General features: G+C 30.5%; 1 protein-coding gene across 1 annotated transcript; it reads left to right on the plus strand.

Moving 5' to 3' along the window:
• The first annotated feature begins 437 nt into the window (after nt 1–437).
• Nucleotides 438–15,501, plus strand: LOC124372791 (ATP-binding cassette sub-family F member 2-like). Its single transcript, XM_046831201.1, is given in 14 exon segments — nt 438–455; nt 457–613; nt 1,494–1,700; nt 2,461–2,649; nt 3,387–3,527; nt 5,993–6,119; nt 6,595–6,697; nt 8,057–8,152; nt 9,705–9,884; nt 10,639–10,779; nt 11,584–11,775; nt 12,632–12,835; nt 13,631–13,770; nt 15,299–15,501. Coding segments are annotated over 13 exon segments (1,887 nt in total). The 3' UTR covers nt 13,763–13,770; nt 15,299–15,501.
• Nucleotides 15,502–16,024: the final 523 nt, after the last annotated feature.

Genomic DNA, 16,024 nt, shown 5'->3' on the forward strand with positions numbered 1-16,024 from the left:
TTCTCTCAATACAGTATTTAAACAACCGTGCTAGTTGAAAAGGACAAAGAAAAACTAAGGAACTATAATGTGATTCATCTGTCAACTGTTTGTATAACTAACCAACTATTAAATACCCCAATGACTTTTCTAAGCATTAATAACATTTGAGTGATGAATCACCTTGATTATGGCAGGCTCTCTCTAAACAGGCTATAATCAAAATAAATATTTTATACATACAGTATCTTATGTTTGTCTTGTCAGTTATCAGATTAACTGTGTGTATTTTGAAAAACAATTGGTTGTTCACATTTTATATGTTAATGTTTTACAATTAGCAACAGAGTTTCTAAAGGAATATGTACTAAGTACTAACCTGTGTATTAGGTTGAGTTTACACATTTTGGTTTAAAATGCTTTATTAATTGTGTTTTGTGTAGTTGAACCTCCCCATCATGCCGTCTGATGCAAAGAAAAAAACAAGCTCAAAAGAAAAAGGATGCAGCTAAAGCACGACAAAGTGGTAAAAAACCGACAAACACCAGAACGGAAAACGGTGACAAAGAATCCAGCCCTAGTGATATGAATGGAACTCAAGAAGAAAACGGATCTATTGAAATAAGTGCAGAAGGTAAATACTGCAGTTGAAATTAAACTTCAGTGATAAAAGCAGCAGATACAAAATCTGCTTCTTTAGTTCAAATACAACTGGACATATTGCAATGTTTTTTATTATTATAAATCTTTTTACATTTTTACTATACAAAAACATTGAATTTGGTCAAAGACTCAAATGCACTAAACCACAATGTGATTTGGTTGTACTAAAAAACAAATCATAGTGCGTTATATTGTAGATAGGCTACAAATGGTCTTAGTCCAAAATGAACTCAAAACACATTTTGGGTTTTAATATACTTATGGACTTAATGACAATTTTGAATACTCAGGATGTAATTAGATTAATTGGGTCATTCCAGATTTGAATGATTTTTATTTCTTTCTTTAGCCATTCTAATAAACCATATCAATTTTAAAATTTTATGATATATATTGTTTTTAATTATGATGTTTTAAAATAAAAAAACAACATATCGTTACCAAGTCTCAGCTTTGACATAGTTTTAAAATAAATCCATAACTTCAAGATTGCAGTTAGATTAAAGTAAACATATTGTAGTTATTCATTTTATAAAGGTTCACATAATGACTTGTCAAACTTTGATTTTTAATCAGTCAACTTTATAATGGGACAGGAACATTTTCAAATGTTCGCTGAGGCTTAGCAGTAACTGAGGTGAATAGTTTAAATCATGAAGAGTTAGCTGAAATAATTTGGAATCTTAAAATTTGTGGTTATTTTCTGTTATCCATCTAAATTTAACTAAATGAAAAAAAAATCAAGCCATTGATGTTTTTTATATAACGTGAATGAATAAATATACACATTAAAAAACCAGATATTTTACAGCTTCATTATTTTGCTACATTATGATTATATTACTTTTCAGAGGCTCTTTGTCAAAAACTGGAAGCTGATGCAAAATTAAATGCTGAAGCACGTTCTTGTACTGGAAGTTTAGCTGTTCATCCTCGTTCAAGAGATGTTAAAATTGACACTTTTTCGATAACATTTCATGGCTGTGAATTACTTCAGGATACTTTACTGGAATTGAATTGTGGCCGGCGGTATGGTCTTCTTGGACTTAATGGAAGTGGTGAGTACAAACTTGTGTAACGTGTTCAGCTGATACAAAAAAACTTGTACCAATGTTTGTATTTTGATATCTATAGGTTAGTAAGTGTTCAGATTTAAATTGAAATAGTGATATATTTTGTACACCATTTTTAGTAAGTACTAACTGTTTGTCCTCAATTGCAATCATCATTAGACGTAATTTACTTATACGTAATAGTGCAAAAATACCAATATTTTAATATGAGTGTTTTAATACGATAGCAAGAGCAATGCTTACCTTTAACAGATTGGAAGGTTATTTGTATTCATCTCAACCAGACATTTGAAATTAATGTACAAATAGGGATATTTTGTACCTGCTGAACTCTATAGAGGGATTACTCTGAATCTGTGTCTAGAATCTGTCTGTTTGAATTTTTATGGTTGAAAAAATTGCCCCTAAGTTGAAATTTCCCAATTTTTACTGTCTATTAAGAAGAAGAATAACCTTCCAATCTGATGAAGGTAAGGCTGCTTTTCTTATGCTATCAAAATTTGTCATTTTATTATATGATTAGTATTATCAAAATTATTCATTAACATGAGTGTGAATTAATGATTTATAATTTAATTCCTATCCCTGTAATTTTTATTTTTTGAGTTACCAATGAATATCTTCTTCTCCCTATCCCATTATACCCTGTTTAAACAACAGATGACTGTATAATTTCATACATAAAATTAATGGGTACATTCAGTACACAATTACAGCAAATCAAAACAATGCATTCATGTTTCAGGTAAATCTACATTGTTAGCAGTATTGGGTAATCGTGAAGTTCCTATCCCAGATCATATTGATATATTTCACTTGACTCGTGAAATGCCTGCCTCGGATAAATCTGCGTTGCAGTGCGTTATGGAGGTTGATCAAGAAAGAGTTAGATTGGAGAAGTTGGCAGATGAATTAGTTGCCTGTGAAGATGATGGTAAGTCCCAAAATTCCAGAGCAGTGAGTTTTATTGCCGGCATGTTTTTATTGTACTAGCCAAGATTGCCAGGGAAGAATATTGCTGCTGTGTATACATTTATAAAAACATTAAATACTTTTTATTGGATTTGTAAGTGTATTTTTAGATTTATTTACTGATACTTGAATGCTGTTTGAGTTATAATAACTAACAGTTTTTATGAAAACCAAATTTACAACTAAAAAAAGGAAACAAATTACTTAGAATACGTGTATGTAGCACATGATAACTTTTTAAATAGTTTTCTCTAAGTATGATATCATTATAAACTACAATTGTTCATATCATATACAAATTTTGAAGGGCTTTAATTTATTAAATGTTACTTTATATCATAAAAATTATTCTGCTTACAGTTTAAATTTATTTTATTGAATCTTTGTTACATTTGGCCTTTGGATAAAGTTTCTTTTGAGTACCACAAGAACCTTTTTAAAGATTTGTAGTAACAACATACATAATGAACAGTTTGGGAGGTGGAGTTAATAAGCAAGTGAACAGTTTAGATTATTATTATTTTATTATTTCCCCCAACTCATAGTGAAAGGACTGAGGGACTATAATATGTTGGCTGTGAATTATAGCTCCTAAGGAAAGAATTGAACTGAAAGAATTTCTATTCATAAATGTATATGTATATTATGTACAAGACTGGTGTCTAGTTCTTTAATACAAATTATATTGGAATATTTCAGAATCTCAGGAACAGCTGATGGATGTGTACGAGAGATTGGATGACATGAGTGCAGACACTGCAGAAGCCAGGGCAGCCTATATCCTACATGGTCTGGGCTTCACCAAAGAAATGCAAAACAAGAAAACCAAGGACTTTTCAGGTATCTTAGATGTTTTTTTTGTAGGGTACTGATAGTTACACCAACATGTATTTTACAGACAGTAAAGGGCTTCAGTAAATAGTTAACATCGTATGAAGATATAATTTTAACCCTTTTAGTGCACTGGATATAAATTCTATATTTTCCCTTGGCATGCAATTAACTTTAAAAAGTAATGTTCATGTACTAAAAGTCCTATTTCAATTAACATTTCTGAACTTATTATTGGAATTTAAAAAATTAAAACTTAAAATTTATTTGTTACAAATAAAAACTTATTGAAAACAAAACATTAAATTTTCCAGTTCACTGAAAACAGAAAAAGATCATAATATTTAACCCTTAAAGCGCTAATCTAAATTACTGTCAAACGCTAAGACATAAAAAAATATTTTTTTTTAAATTTCCCAATGCTAATTTTTGTTTCATATACCTTGGTATTACCTTAATAAGAAAAAATAACAAACATGTAATGTTACATATTTTTGAAAATTTTACACGCACGAAAATATTTGAAATTTTGAATTAACTGCATTGCAGGATAATGTACATAGCAACACTATTTGACAGATTACATTACATTTATACAGGTTATTTATAATGAGTAAATTGTAACTGAAGTTCCTGTATAATTAGTACATAAAATAAATAAGTTCAGTATAAGATTTTGAAATGTAATAATGTGAAATTCAACACAAACTTATTTATATGATAGCCTACAAGGGATATGAAACAAATATTGTACTTATAAACCTTATTTATTTAGAATAAATAAACTGGACTTGTATGGTGAAACTGGTATAAAATACAAAACAAATAATTGAAAAAAAAATTACACATAATATACCAAAAATGCGCTCATTTGTCAAAACTTGGATCATCTGGATTAGCCATTATAACAAAAAATTATACTAAATGTTAGTAAAAACAATGTTATAAGAATTGTATAAGATAATTGTATACGAATTACAACGGACTGATTCAAAACACTTTGTTTAACAATATAACCAACATACGACCAACACACACGTAGTTAAACAGCTGAATGAAACGAACGCGTCTGTAGGCGTATGCCGCGTCACAGGCCATACAAAGAATGGCGGCGATTGCTTTCAACCCCAGTAGATACCGTTACAAAGTCCACCAACGATGACAAAGCGTTTTGTCTAGTCCCGACAATCGAAAGGAACATGGATCTGCTCTCTTACAGAAGTTTTAACAACTAATTCTTCGCCATTTCATAAGTAAAGCTTTTGCGTTTGTAGACGTAATCCGCGTTTAAAGCATCGGCAGTTCCGCGTCTTTAGGCGTTAGCCGCGTTGGAAGGGTTAAAAGAAACACAAAATTTAAATCTGCATTAAAGTCATCCTACAGTTGCTGTAAACAATCTTCAGATGTAACATATAACACACATTTCGACTCAGAAACAGAGGTTGTTCGCAAATCTTATGAATTGCATTGTAATTTTTCCCATACTGAATAAGCTGTCAAATGCTTTAGTTTACACTGGAAAATGGCATTTGGTTGCTATGAAAACCAGTATCAGATTGATAACAGACGGCTAAAAATTATGAGTAGAGGGCATCTGTTGGGTGACATTCAGTTAACACTCTAATGTGTTCCATCACCAGTTTTACAAACTACAGTTTGCGATCAAGTTAAAAAACTTAACTAGTGAGATTTGCTGTCATACACGTGAGGGAGTCCTCTTTACTGTGCAGGATTTTCCACAATGCTCGTGGGAATTGCTATAGATATTGTTAAACAATGTATGTTTTAATAATATCTGTATCGTGAAAGTAACCATTTAGTCATACAGCACTAACAAGATAACTGTGTTGGCAGAGATATTCCAGGCGATACAAGTTTTAGATTTATATTTTCATTACTTCAGGTTGTCTTTGGGCAGATAATGAATAATAATTGTAATGTATCATTTTTGTAAGATGGATTTTATTGACTTCAATCTGAAAATGTGCAGTTTAATTAGAAGTACTCTTTTTAGAGTAAACAAGAAAATTATTAGTTTTACCAGGATCAAGTCTAATAACATGACGAATTAATGTAGATTTCAATTTAAAGGAAATGGTGTGCAGTTGCCAAATCAAAATCTGAAATAATGTGTTATTACATAATATTAATGCAGAGTTTTAAATTCTTTGTAACACTGAATTGTAACGTTTACAAAAGCAACTTCAGGTGCATTTTAAATTTACAGCACTGTAGACTTAGTAACAGCATAATGGGTACATTGTGAACTTGTTATTTATATTTAAATCTAATACTTATTTCTTTTTTATTCACAGGGTTTAGCAATAGAAGTCCAGCAACTAGAATATCAATAATATGACAACTGCAATAAGTATTTGGTATTAAAGTAAACTATTTTGCTTTAGTATTTAATTAACAATTAGATATTTCCTCTGAAAGCTTGCCTTGTTGAGTGTGACGCTTGATTGTTGTAGGAGGTTGGCGTATGAGGATTGCTCTAGCAAGAGCCTTGTATGTGAAACCTCACCTTCTCCTATTGGATGAGCCGACTAACCATCTGGATTTGGATGCTTGTGTGTGGCTTGAAGAGGAACTCAAAACGTAATTATTACTTTATTTGTAATAAATATAAATACATTTATCATTAATATGATGTTTAATAGCAACTCAATGTAATCAGTACTGCCAATGTAACAGACTCATTGTGTCTTGGTACATGGCAAAACATAGATGGATGGCTTTAAAATTCTATGCTCTTACATTTAACTGATTTTTTATTGTTTTCAAAAAAATAGCCTTCAGTATTTTACAATCCTGAATAATTAAAAAGAGTGTAAACAATTTAAAACACTGAATCAACATCAAACCTTGAATCTGATTGTGAATCAATAATTTTGCCACTCATAAATCTTACCATCTGTGAATTTGTTTTATTGTCATCGTATTCACTAAATTGACTAGTTTAATAAAAATAAGATAATTTCTTATACACATGACTGAGCAGTATTATTGTATTATTAATTATTAATAATTTCAAAGTAATTGATGCTGACTGATGAATGTAAAATCTTTACAGGTACAAAAGGATATTGGTTATAATTTCCCATTCTCAAGATTTCCTGAATGGTGTGTGCACTAACATCATTCACTTAAATAAGAAGAGGTTGAAGTATTATACAGTAAGTAGTTTCAGTGGTAACATATTTCTATCATGTCAGAAATATAAAGCATCAAAATGCAAAACCATTTAGTTCAATATTAAAAACATATAGTGCAGTACAAAATTAGACTTTCATGGTTAAACAAATAGTGGTTTTCCTGGAAGAAAATCGCTTGAATATTTTGGTTTCTTCAGAATATTTACCTAATTTGAGTTAAGTATTTTTTTTTTAGTTTTAGCCTCATTGTTCAAACCTTAAAGCTAATATTTCAGAAAATAGAAAAAAAAATAAAACAGATTTGGTTTGAAACTGGTCTTGCATTTGGGTATGTATAGTCATATAGCACTTACTTTGAAGCTGATGTCAGTAATCATAATTCTCAAATACATATAAATAAATGTATATAGGCCTTTAATTATTGATACACAGTAGTGGTTATTCAACAATCCTGACATATTTTTATTAGCTTACAACTGTCAGACACTTGACTTATAGTTATATCTGATCGTTAGATTTCGGCTTATTTCGCTCAGACGTAGATAGATGTACATACTCGAATTATCAGCAATAATAGATGTTGCTATCAAATGGGAGACTTTATTGGATTAACAAATGACTCTGTGAAATATACGCTTGTGTGGTGCCATTTTACACAAAAGGCAAAATTGTAAACATAACTTTACAGATTGAACAATTATGGTAAATAATAAACAAGCATCTGAAAGCAGACTCAGTCTCGTCTTATACAGAACATACAATAAAAAAAATCAAAACAAAATTGACGAGATGTAGGTATTTGCTTCTATAGTGTACCTATATTTATAGAATTAATGATCACAGCATATATTAGAGCGAGACTTGACATGGCATGAACAATTACATTGTAAAATCTAAATGTCATTTGATGAAGGAAGCACTATCAAACGTAATGCCACCAATAGAGCAAGAAACATAATAGTATAAATAAAAACAAATTTTGGCACAGCTTGACATTTTACCACACTGCATTTATCAAAATCAGATTCAGGCTCAGATCAAACTTTGTGAGTTTACCAGGCATACGTAAGAATGTCTTAAAAGAAAATGTTTCATCCTCAAAAAATATTTAACTCAAGAAAGATAATCTTCAAAGAGTAAAAATATGTTACAAAAGTACCAAGTAACTTAAAAATATTCTTCACAAAAAACTTAAAATCAGAATGGTTCATGAATTTGAGTTGATTTAAACAATTTGTTATATGTTACTGTTTTCTTCACTTTGGTTATATTAAATAAACTAGTTTTTAGGTTAAAATCTTGTACCAATCTTCAAATAATCATTCAAGGTACAACTTGTAAGCCAATTTCGTATTTAAAGGTGAGTTGTGTATGTGACAGGGTAACTACGACGCCTTCGTACGGACTCGGCTGGAACTGCTGGAAAATCAGATGAAACAATACAACTGGGAACAAGATCAGATTGCTCATATGAAGGTAAGTAAGTCTATGTAGAGCTCTGAACTATAACATATTACCTGTCAATACTATTGTGATTTTAGTAAAAACGTTTACTGTAAACTATTATAATAGTTGTTATATAAACAAAAGTAGACTCTTAGAAAATTGTTTTGTATTGCTAAAAAATCCTAATTCTTATTAGTATTTTATACATTTTTAAAATATGTAACAGCATGGTATTTTAAACCCATAGTATACAACAGTTTAACATTTGTAATAGTAAAAATTTAAATATTGCATCGGTTTGTTATTAAAACAAAAGAATTATATTTTATAGCATAAAATTGTTCTTCGAACAAAGAAATAAACTGGCAAAATTCTGTAACAAAACTACAGCTATTAAAATAAATAACCACAAATTGATATAATACAATTTGTTATTTTGGTGTCATAATATATAGGTACTTCAATTTTCAGGATTTAAGTTTTACGCAAGATCTCGATACTTCAGCATTTCAGATAACTAGTACTTTTTTCTAACATGTTTGGTGCTTTCACAAAACTGGAAACTTTTAAATTAGCCTAAAATAATTTAATACTCAATTATCTAAAACCATTAGTTTAAATAAAAGAAACAAATGATTCAAGAAACAAGAAAGCATTAATTTCTTATTGCAGGGATGTTCAAATTATAGAAAATGATTGGTTTACCTTATTGAGAATTATATGCATCACCTTCAGACAAAGATTGTTACTTAGAAGTAATATGTTATTTTAAATTTTAATTTGGAAATGTTTACTAAAACAGTTTGAAATTGTAAATAAAAATAGAAACTCTGGTTCATATATAATAAAAACCTATTCATGTGATCATATATATTGCAGGTGAGTTAAAGGTAATCTTTACCACCTCACTTTAAGGTTTTAGATGAACATAATTAAAACAAAATAAAGAATAAGGGTGATAAATAAATTAAAAATTCTTCTAATAAATTACAACTCTATCAATAAGAAAACAAAATAATTCCTTTAACCATTACTTGTATTTGTACTAAATAAAATATACAAGCTTAGCATTGTACAAATATTTATTTGATTTTGTCAGAGAACATATTGCTAGCACACCACCACCCCTTCCATCTATCTTCAGACTTTTTAAGCTGTACACAGAGCTATGTTGAACATTTACTTTAAATCTGCACGAAAACACCCCTAAGCTCCACAAACTCAAATATTAATAAGTAGAACCCTTTGCTTACAATTATTTTAAACATAGAAATAAGCTTAGCCTGGAATAGGAGTAAGTATGTTTTTGCCTTGTACTTATTTCCACATTCAAACATATATAAGGAAATAAAATTTTAAAATGAAAATTGATGGAATAATTGTTTTACACGTAAGGTCTACCCTTACTCTGGAAGATCGTGTGTGATAATTTTTAAACAAATTCATAAAATTGATTGTTTAAAAATGTTAACCTCTAATAAAGTAATATCAGTTGTTCCTATTCACTTGGTTTTGCTCTGAAATGTATGTGATTTATATTGTCCAGTTTGACTTACTTACTACTAGTATGCATTATTTTCAGAATTACATAGCACGGTTCGGTCACGGCAGTGCTAAACTAGCAAGGCAAGCTCAAAGTAAGGAAAAGACGCTCGCAAAAATGGTTGCACAAGGATTGACGGAAAAAGTCACCAATGACAAAATTGTTACGTTTTATTTCCCATCGTGTGGGACGATTCCTCCTCCTGTGATCATGGTCCAGGTAAGTTTACAGAGATTTATAGTGGCAAAGTCATACGGTCATTGGAATTTGTTTTAATCTAATTGAACTAAACCTAAATAAAACTATAAATAATAATATAAACTATGAATTTAATATTGATTGTGTAAAATTTTTCCTACCATAATAATTAACTGTAGTAAAAAATAATGTAAAAAATATAATACTGTTTCTCATCTATGAGGTAGTTTAGTAATAGTATTCTGTCATCTTAGACTAAAAAATTGGTCTTGGTTTCAAAACAGTTGAAGATAAAAAAGCAGTAGGATATTAGTTTCAAATACATTGTAAATAACAAATATGTTTGCTGTTGGTATCTGTTTGTATTTAAGATTTAAACTAAAACTGAGTGAATGATTTTTTTACAATTTAAATGCTTTACCTACTCGAAATTTAGATACTAAATGTATCAGCATTAAACTAAAGTTATGTTTTTACATTCATTCTCAATTTCGTTATAGCGTAATAGTTTGCAGTTAGTTTTATGATGTTACCAAACACTAAATGTTGTCATAAATGTTTTGACAACATAATTGCATTGTCATGTATATTTAAACTATGTTTAAGTTAAATCATATTACGGTAGTGATAATAATCTCACCCGAGGTCATAAAAACATTGTGTTTTTAATATAACCTGTATATTTTTTATTCTAATAGATATAGTCCATCAGAAAAATCTGTAATAGTGATACTCTGTATGGAGATTTTCTATATAAAAAGAGTTTTTGTTGCAGAATGTAAGTTTTCGATATACAGACAATACTCCTTGGATATACAAAAATCTAGAGTTTGGAATTGACTTGGATACAAGACTGGCTCTTGTAGGACCGAATGGAGCGGGAAAGAGTACACTGCTGAAGCTGCTGTATGGAGATGTAAGTAAAGGTCATATGTGTAGGTTCTTCCACTATGGCTTTTTAATGTGTGACAAGTAGCATAAAGATGTATTTATAAATTACCTATTTGGTCTCTTTACATTGTTTAGTAGGTTTGAACATTATTAAATGTAAATGCTTTTTGTTAGAAAAATGTTCTAAATCTAAATTTATTTCTGGATTAGTACAGTTATGTGTACATTTCAGACTCACTAATAATAACTCAATGTTTTCAAACTATGAACAAAATTTAAAATGTTGTAAGCTGTGTTTAATAAAACTGGCATACATATAAAATTAATTTGATAAAAATGTATCTTTACTGTTGAGAATTTGATTAATTTAGATTAATGTCCTGTAAAATGTTTTGGTTTGAATTTTTGGAGATAGCAATCAAATCAAGAGTTACAGCATGGAACACTTCTCTGTCTGAAAGAATGAGGCAGTAGATTGGTGCTATAATGAAGGTTGCCATTTATAGGATACTATGAAATATCTGATTCTCTCTCACAGTTAACAGATTTTAACATTAAGTTTATAAAGAGGATTGTGGTTAAGAAATAACTTAAAACATTTTATTATTGGTTGAACATTTTCAGATTTTTTACTGTAACAGTGTTTACAGTAACATTTGGCTTGAAATGCAGATTTTTAATGCTACCAGTTTATTTAGGGCATTAAAAAATTTCTGTAAAGATGACTGAGAATGGATCCGAGTGTGTAAAGTTCACTGAAATATCAGATGGTTTATGTGTAAAAAAGGAAAGATTTTGTGTGTACTATGCTAATAACAATTTCTTACAGTTAATTCCTTCAGAAGGTATGATTCGGAAGAACTCGCACTTGAGAATTGCGAGGTATCATCAACATCTCCACGAACTGTTGGACCTGGACATTTCACCTTTAGACTACATGCTTAAGTCTTTCCCTGAAGTTAAGGAGCGTGAGGAGATGAGAAAAATCATTGGAAGATACGGTCTAACTGGTAGACAACAGGTAAAGATGTATTTCTTGGTTGTATCTTGTAGTCTGCTCTTGCATTTATTTTTGATCACACAACTCCAGAACACTTCTCATTTTGTTTAGCTAACGTTTTCCTCTACCATAGTTTTCCTTTCTCTTGTTTGCTATTAATCTTTCCCGCACCTTTGCCTCTTTATGAAGCATCTGCACTCCTTCAGCCATCTGTACATCTCCCTTTCACGATAAGTGTTTAATATAGTTTTGGCATACTACACATATTATTTTCATATGTAACTTATTAAAAAAACTATGAATGTTTAATATACTCGTAAGTGCAGTTGAAATAGCAGATTAGTAATATTTATTAGAAAAACTTTTAAGTAATAAAATCATGATAGACAAATTATTTCTGATTAAACTATGATTATTAGAAATAAATAAATAACCACCATATTCTTTTAAAGTATGAATTTAAATGATTCAAAATATTTGTCATGATCAACATGTTGTGTTTTGAAAATGAGGTGCTGTTCAAACCAAATATGAAGAAATGTTGAAAGAAACATGTATAGGTAAAACAACATATCCAGGCAGGCACAAAGTTATCTGTTCAGAGCTGGCTTTAGTAAACAGAACATGAGATTTTTCTAGTTAGAACAGTTTTAAACTTCATGCAGTTTTAATTCTTAGTTTAATAGGAAGATACTTGCATAAAGTAAATAACTAAACCAAACTACAGTTATGTATTATATGTAATTTCTGTAAGATTCCATAATCTGGAGTGAAATATTGTCTTAAAATGGTAGATGAAACTTAAGGTTAACTTTCTCCAATATGCTTCATGACCTGTGAATAGCAGTTAGTAATAGAGCGTGGTGTGTTTGTGCAGGTCTGCCCTATACGGCAGTTGAGTGACGGCCAGCGTTGCCGGGTGGTGTTTGCGTATCTGGCCTGGCAGTGCCCTCACCTGCTATTGTTGGACGAGCCTACCAACCATCTGGACATGGAGACCATTGATGCCCTTGCAGACGCTATCGCCGAGTTCGAAGGTGGCATGGTGCTGGTTAGCCATGACTTCCGTCTCATCAGCCAAGTGAGTGCAGTTCAAAATCATATTTCGGTTTCATAACAATTGATAATAGTTGAAAGAACAAGGTTACAGCAGACATTTGCTATTGCTATAATGTGAAAAAAATATTTCAACATTTTGAGAACTGGTATTTGCTCTTACCTCCAGGCGTCCCAACTTTAAAACACTAGACTAAACATGCAATAATTTGAAATAAAAGACACTATAGATAAAATTAAATTTTCTACTGCAACACACAATCCACGTACCACAATGTAAATGGAAACGAAAAGTAATTTCATCACAGCATACAGTTGTGTGGCTAACTTTCGAACAGACAGAACTGTCTTCTGTCTGATGTTAGAAAATGGATAGTCTTACTCTCACAACTATTAAATATTAGCATTAAATAAAATTATTTATAATATTTTTTTACCAAACATGAAATTTGATGAATTTATGAAAGATGATGAGATAACAGCTATGACATCATGGTGTGCTTATGTGATAGAATTCCCCGTGGTGATGATCTTCTTTTGCTGGGTGTGATGTGGGCATTGTGTATTGCAGCAGTGCATCTGCATGTTTCTTCTTATGTTGTTTTTTGAAATACAACTTTTCTGTAATTAAGTTTGATTTCTCCATGTTTTTTGCCATGTGGTTCTTGATTTGTTACTTAATTGTGTGCTTAACCTTATGTATTAAGGTTTGACAAGAGTAGAGAAGATTGGTTCTTAAAATGTTATGTATTTTATCCTTAGAAATGATCCACCATCAATAATGAACATTTCACATTAGCTTTAATGTGTTTAATTTTAGGTGGCTGAAGAAATTTGGGTGTGCGAAAAAGGAACAGTTACAAAATGGCAGGGAGGAATCCAAGAATACAAGGAACATTTGAAACAGAAAATTCTTAAAAATGCAGCAAAAGAAGCAGCAAAAAAGAAATAACCAATTGGGTAAGAATTGAAAGAAATATATATGCTAAGTCTTAGATCTCTTAGCTTCCTTTTATTTATTTTATATTATTCCTATTTATTAAATAAAGATTCCTGTAAGAAAACTGAATTTTTATTATTAACTTTAATCACAGACTTTTGGATATCAAGCATGACACGATTATCAATTTCATTTGCAGTCTTAGATTTATCTAATTGAAACCAAGTTCATTTTATTGAATCTAACATGCTTTTACAACACAGTTTTTAGTTTATAAAAGAAAATTATATGGTAGAGAAATTTGTTTCAAATACCTTCAAATAACAAAGATGAATACGCTCAGAGCCACATTGATGTCTAATGAGATTTATCATTCCTTATGTACTCGGTTATTTTAAGGTCTCAGAAATTGTTAAAGTTCAGAAATGCTTGAGCTTATGGTATGTCAACAACAAACAAACAATAACAAACATTTATATTTTGGCAAAACGTGTGTATAATTTTATTTGACTGTTTTATTCTACTTTGAAGATTTTGCTTCTAATGTTTGGACTGATAAATTCATAGTTCTAGCATATAATGAGATGTAGATATAATTTGTAATCTCACATACAAAAAAGTTTGATTTGTATTAAGTTAATTGAATTGTATAATCAGGCTTTGGTAGCGTTAGAAACAGTCCCAGGATGAAGTCCAGGGAAATCATATAAGTAATTATACATTTAATCATCTTATATGAACAAACACTCATTGTTTGCAGTATATGAGACCAAATGAATGTGGTAAGAAGGCTGGTTGGTAATAAGGCCAAAAGTTACAATTTTTAATACATTGATCTATGTCAATCGTGAGATTAAGGAATCTACGGAGAAGGAAGATAACACAGTATTTAAAATCTGACCAGTTTAGGATACACTGAAATAATTAACTAGGCAATGATCAGCTCACCAATTTTACACATAACGTAGCTATGGTTAGAAAGGTTGATTCAGTGCAAATCTAAATTTAGTTCCACTTCACCTCCCACATAGTATAGCATCTGAAAAGTGACACTGTCACAGACTTAATTTCTGGAATATGTTGTTCACATCTGAAGAGATCAGAAAGAAGTTTGAGAAGAAGAGTTAAAAATAAACTCTGCATCATTTCAGTGCAAGAAGACAGTGTCAGATTTCAGATGCTGTACTAAATGGAAGGTGAAATAGAGCCAGTCGACATTTACTCAAATTTAACATTATTTTACACAAACTTGTTACACAATCTCACCATTGTTCAGTGGTAGTTTCTATAACACTCTGAAATTTAATCTGATAAAATTATACATGTAACAAATGTGGTCTTTATATGGCACACAGATGAATATTGCAGCTAGGCTTGGCTATGTTGAATAATTTCCTTTTTAAGCTGTAATAAATATAAACCATTAAATAAACATGTATTACTATTCACTATTAGTAAAAGCTATGAACAGTTAACAATAAATAGTGTATTGCAGTAGTGTTGGATAACAAAGTTAAAATTGATATCAAATTGAAATTCTATTTACAGATTGCTCGAGGGTTGCTGGTACACCTGAGCTTGAAAATTTCCAAAAGGACACAAATGTGATGGCTTCGTTTTCTCCCATCAGCATGTTTGTTAAAAACTTCTACCACTGTTCTACTGAAATTGTTTTTATTTCTTTAAACTTTTAACCAAACATCAGATATTTATATTTATTTCTCCACTAAAAATAAACAATCTGGATTATACTGATTTATTTTATGTATCCTGACTTCATAACCCTTTAATGCACACAGTGTGTGTTAGTCTACTGCCACCGACACTGTGAATTGTTGGTGTTGTGTTATCATGTTGGCAATGAGAAAAACCCAGAATGAATAAATTAGTAAACAGAATATGTTGTGAAAGCTAACCATAATATGACTTCCCCCAGTAACTTATATACTCTAGTGATTAAGTTGGTTGATTTCACACAAAGCTTAAACATTTTAGCTTAGTCTGTAATGTGATCTTCATTGCAAGCGAAACGCTAAAAGTCCTTAGTACGATGTTGATTGGGATGTCTGATGAAAAATGGATGGACAGAGCATCGACCTCATGTATGGTAGTTCTATTGTTTCTGTATGACTAACTCCTGAGAGGAAGGTGAATTAGAGCTAAGTCTTCCTACCATAGCTTTGCTATACATGTCTATGTTTATATTAACTTTCTTTCATTTTTAAATTTACTTGGGAAAGACTTAGCTTCTTGAAATTTGGAACATAGCTCGGA

This window comes from Homalodisca vitripennis, unplaced genomic scaffold, assembly GCF_021130785.1.
Source record: "Homalodisca vitripennis isolate AUS2020 unplaced genomic scaffold, UT_GWSS_2.1 ScUCBcl_3997;HRSCAF=9868, whole genome shotgun sequence".
Classification (NCBI taxonomy): domain Eukaryota; kingdom Metazoa; phylum Arthropoda; class Insecta; order Hemiptera; family Cicadellidae; genus Homalodisca; species Homalodisca vitripennis.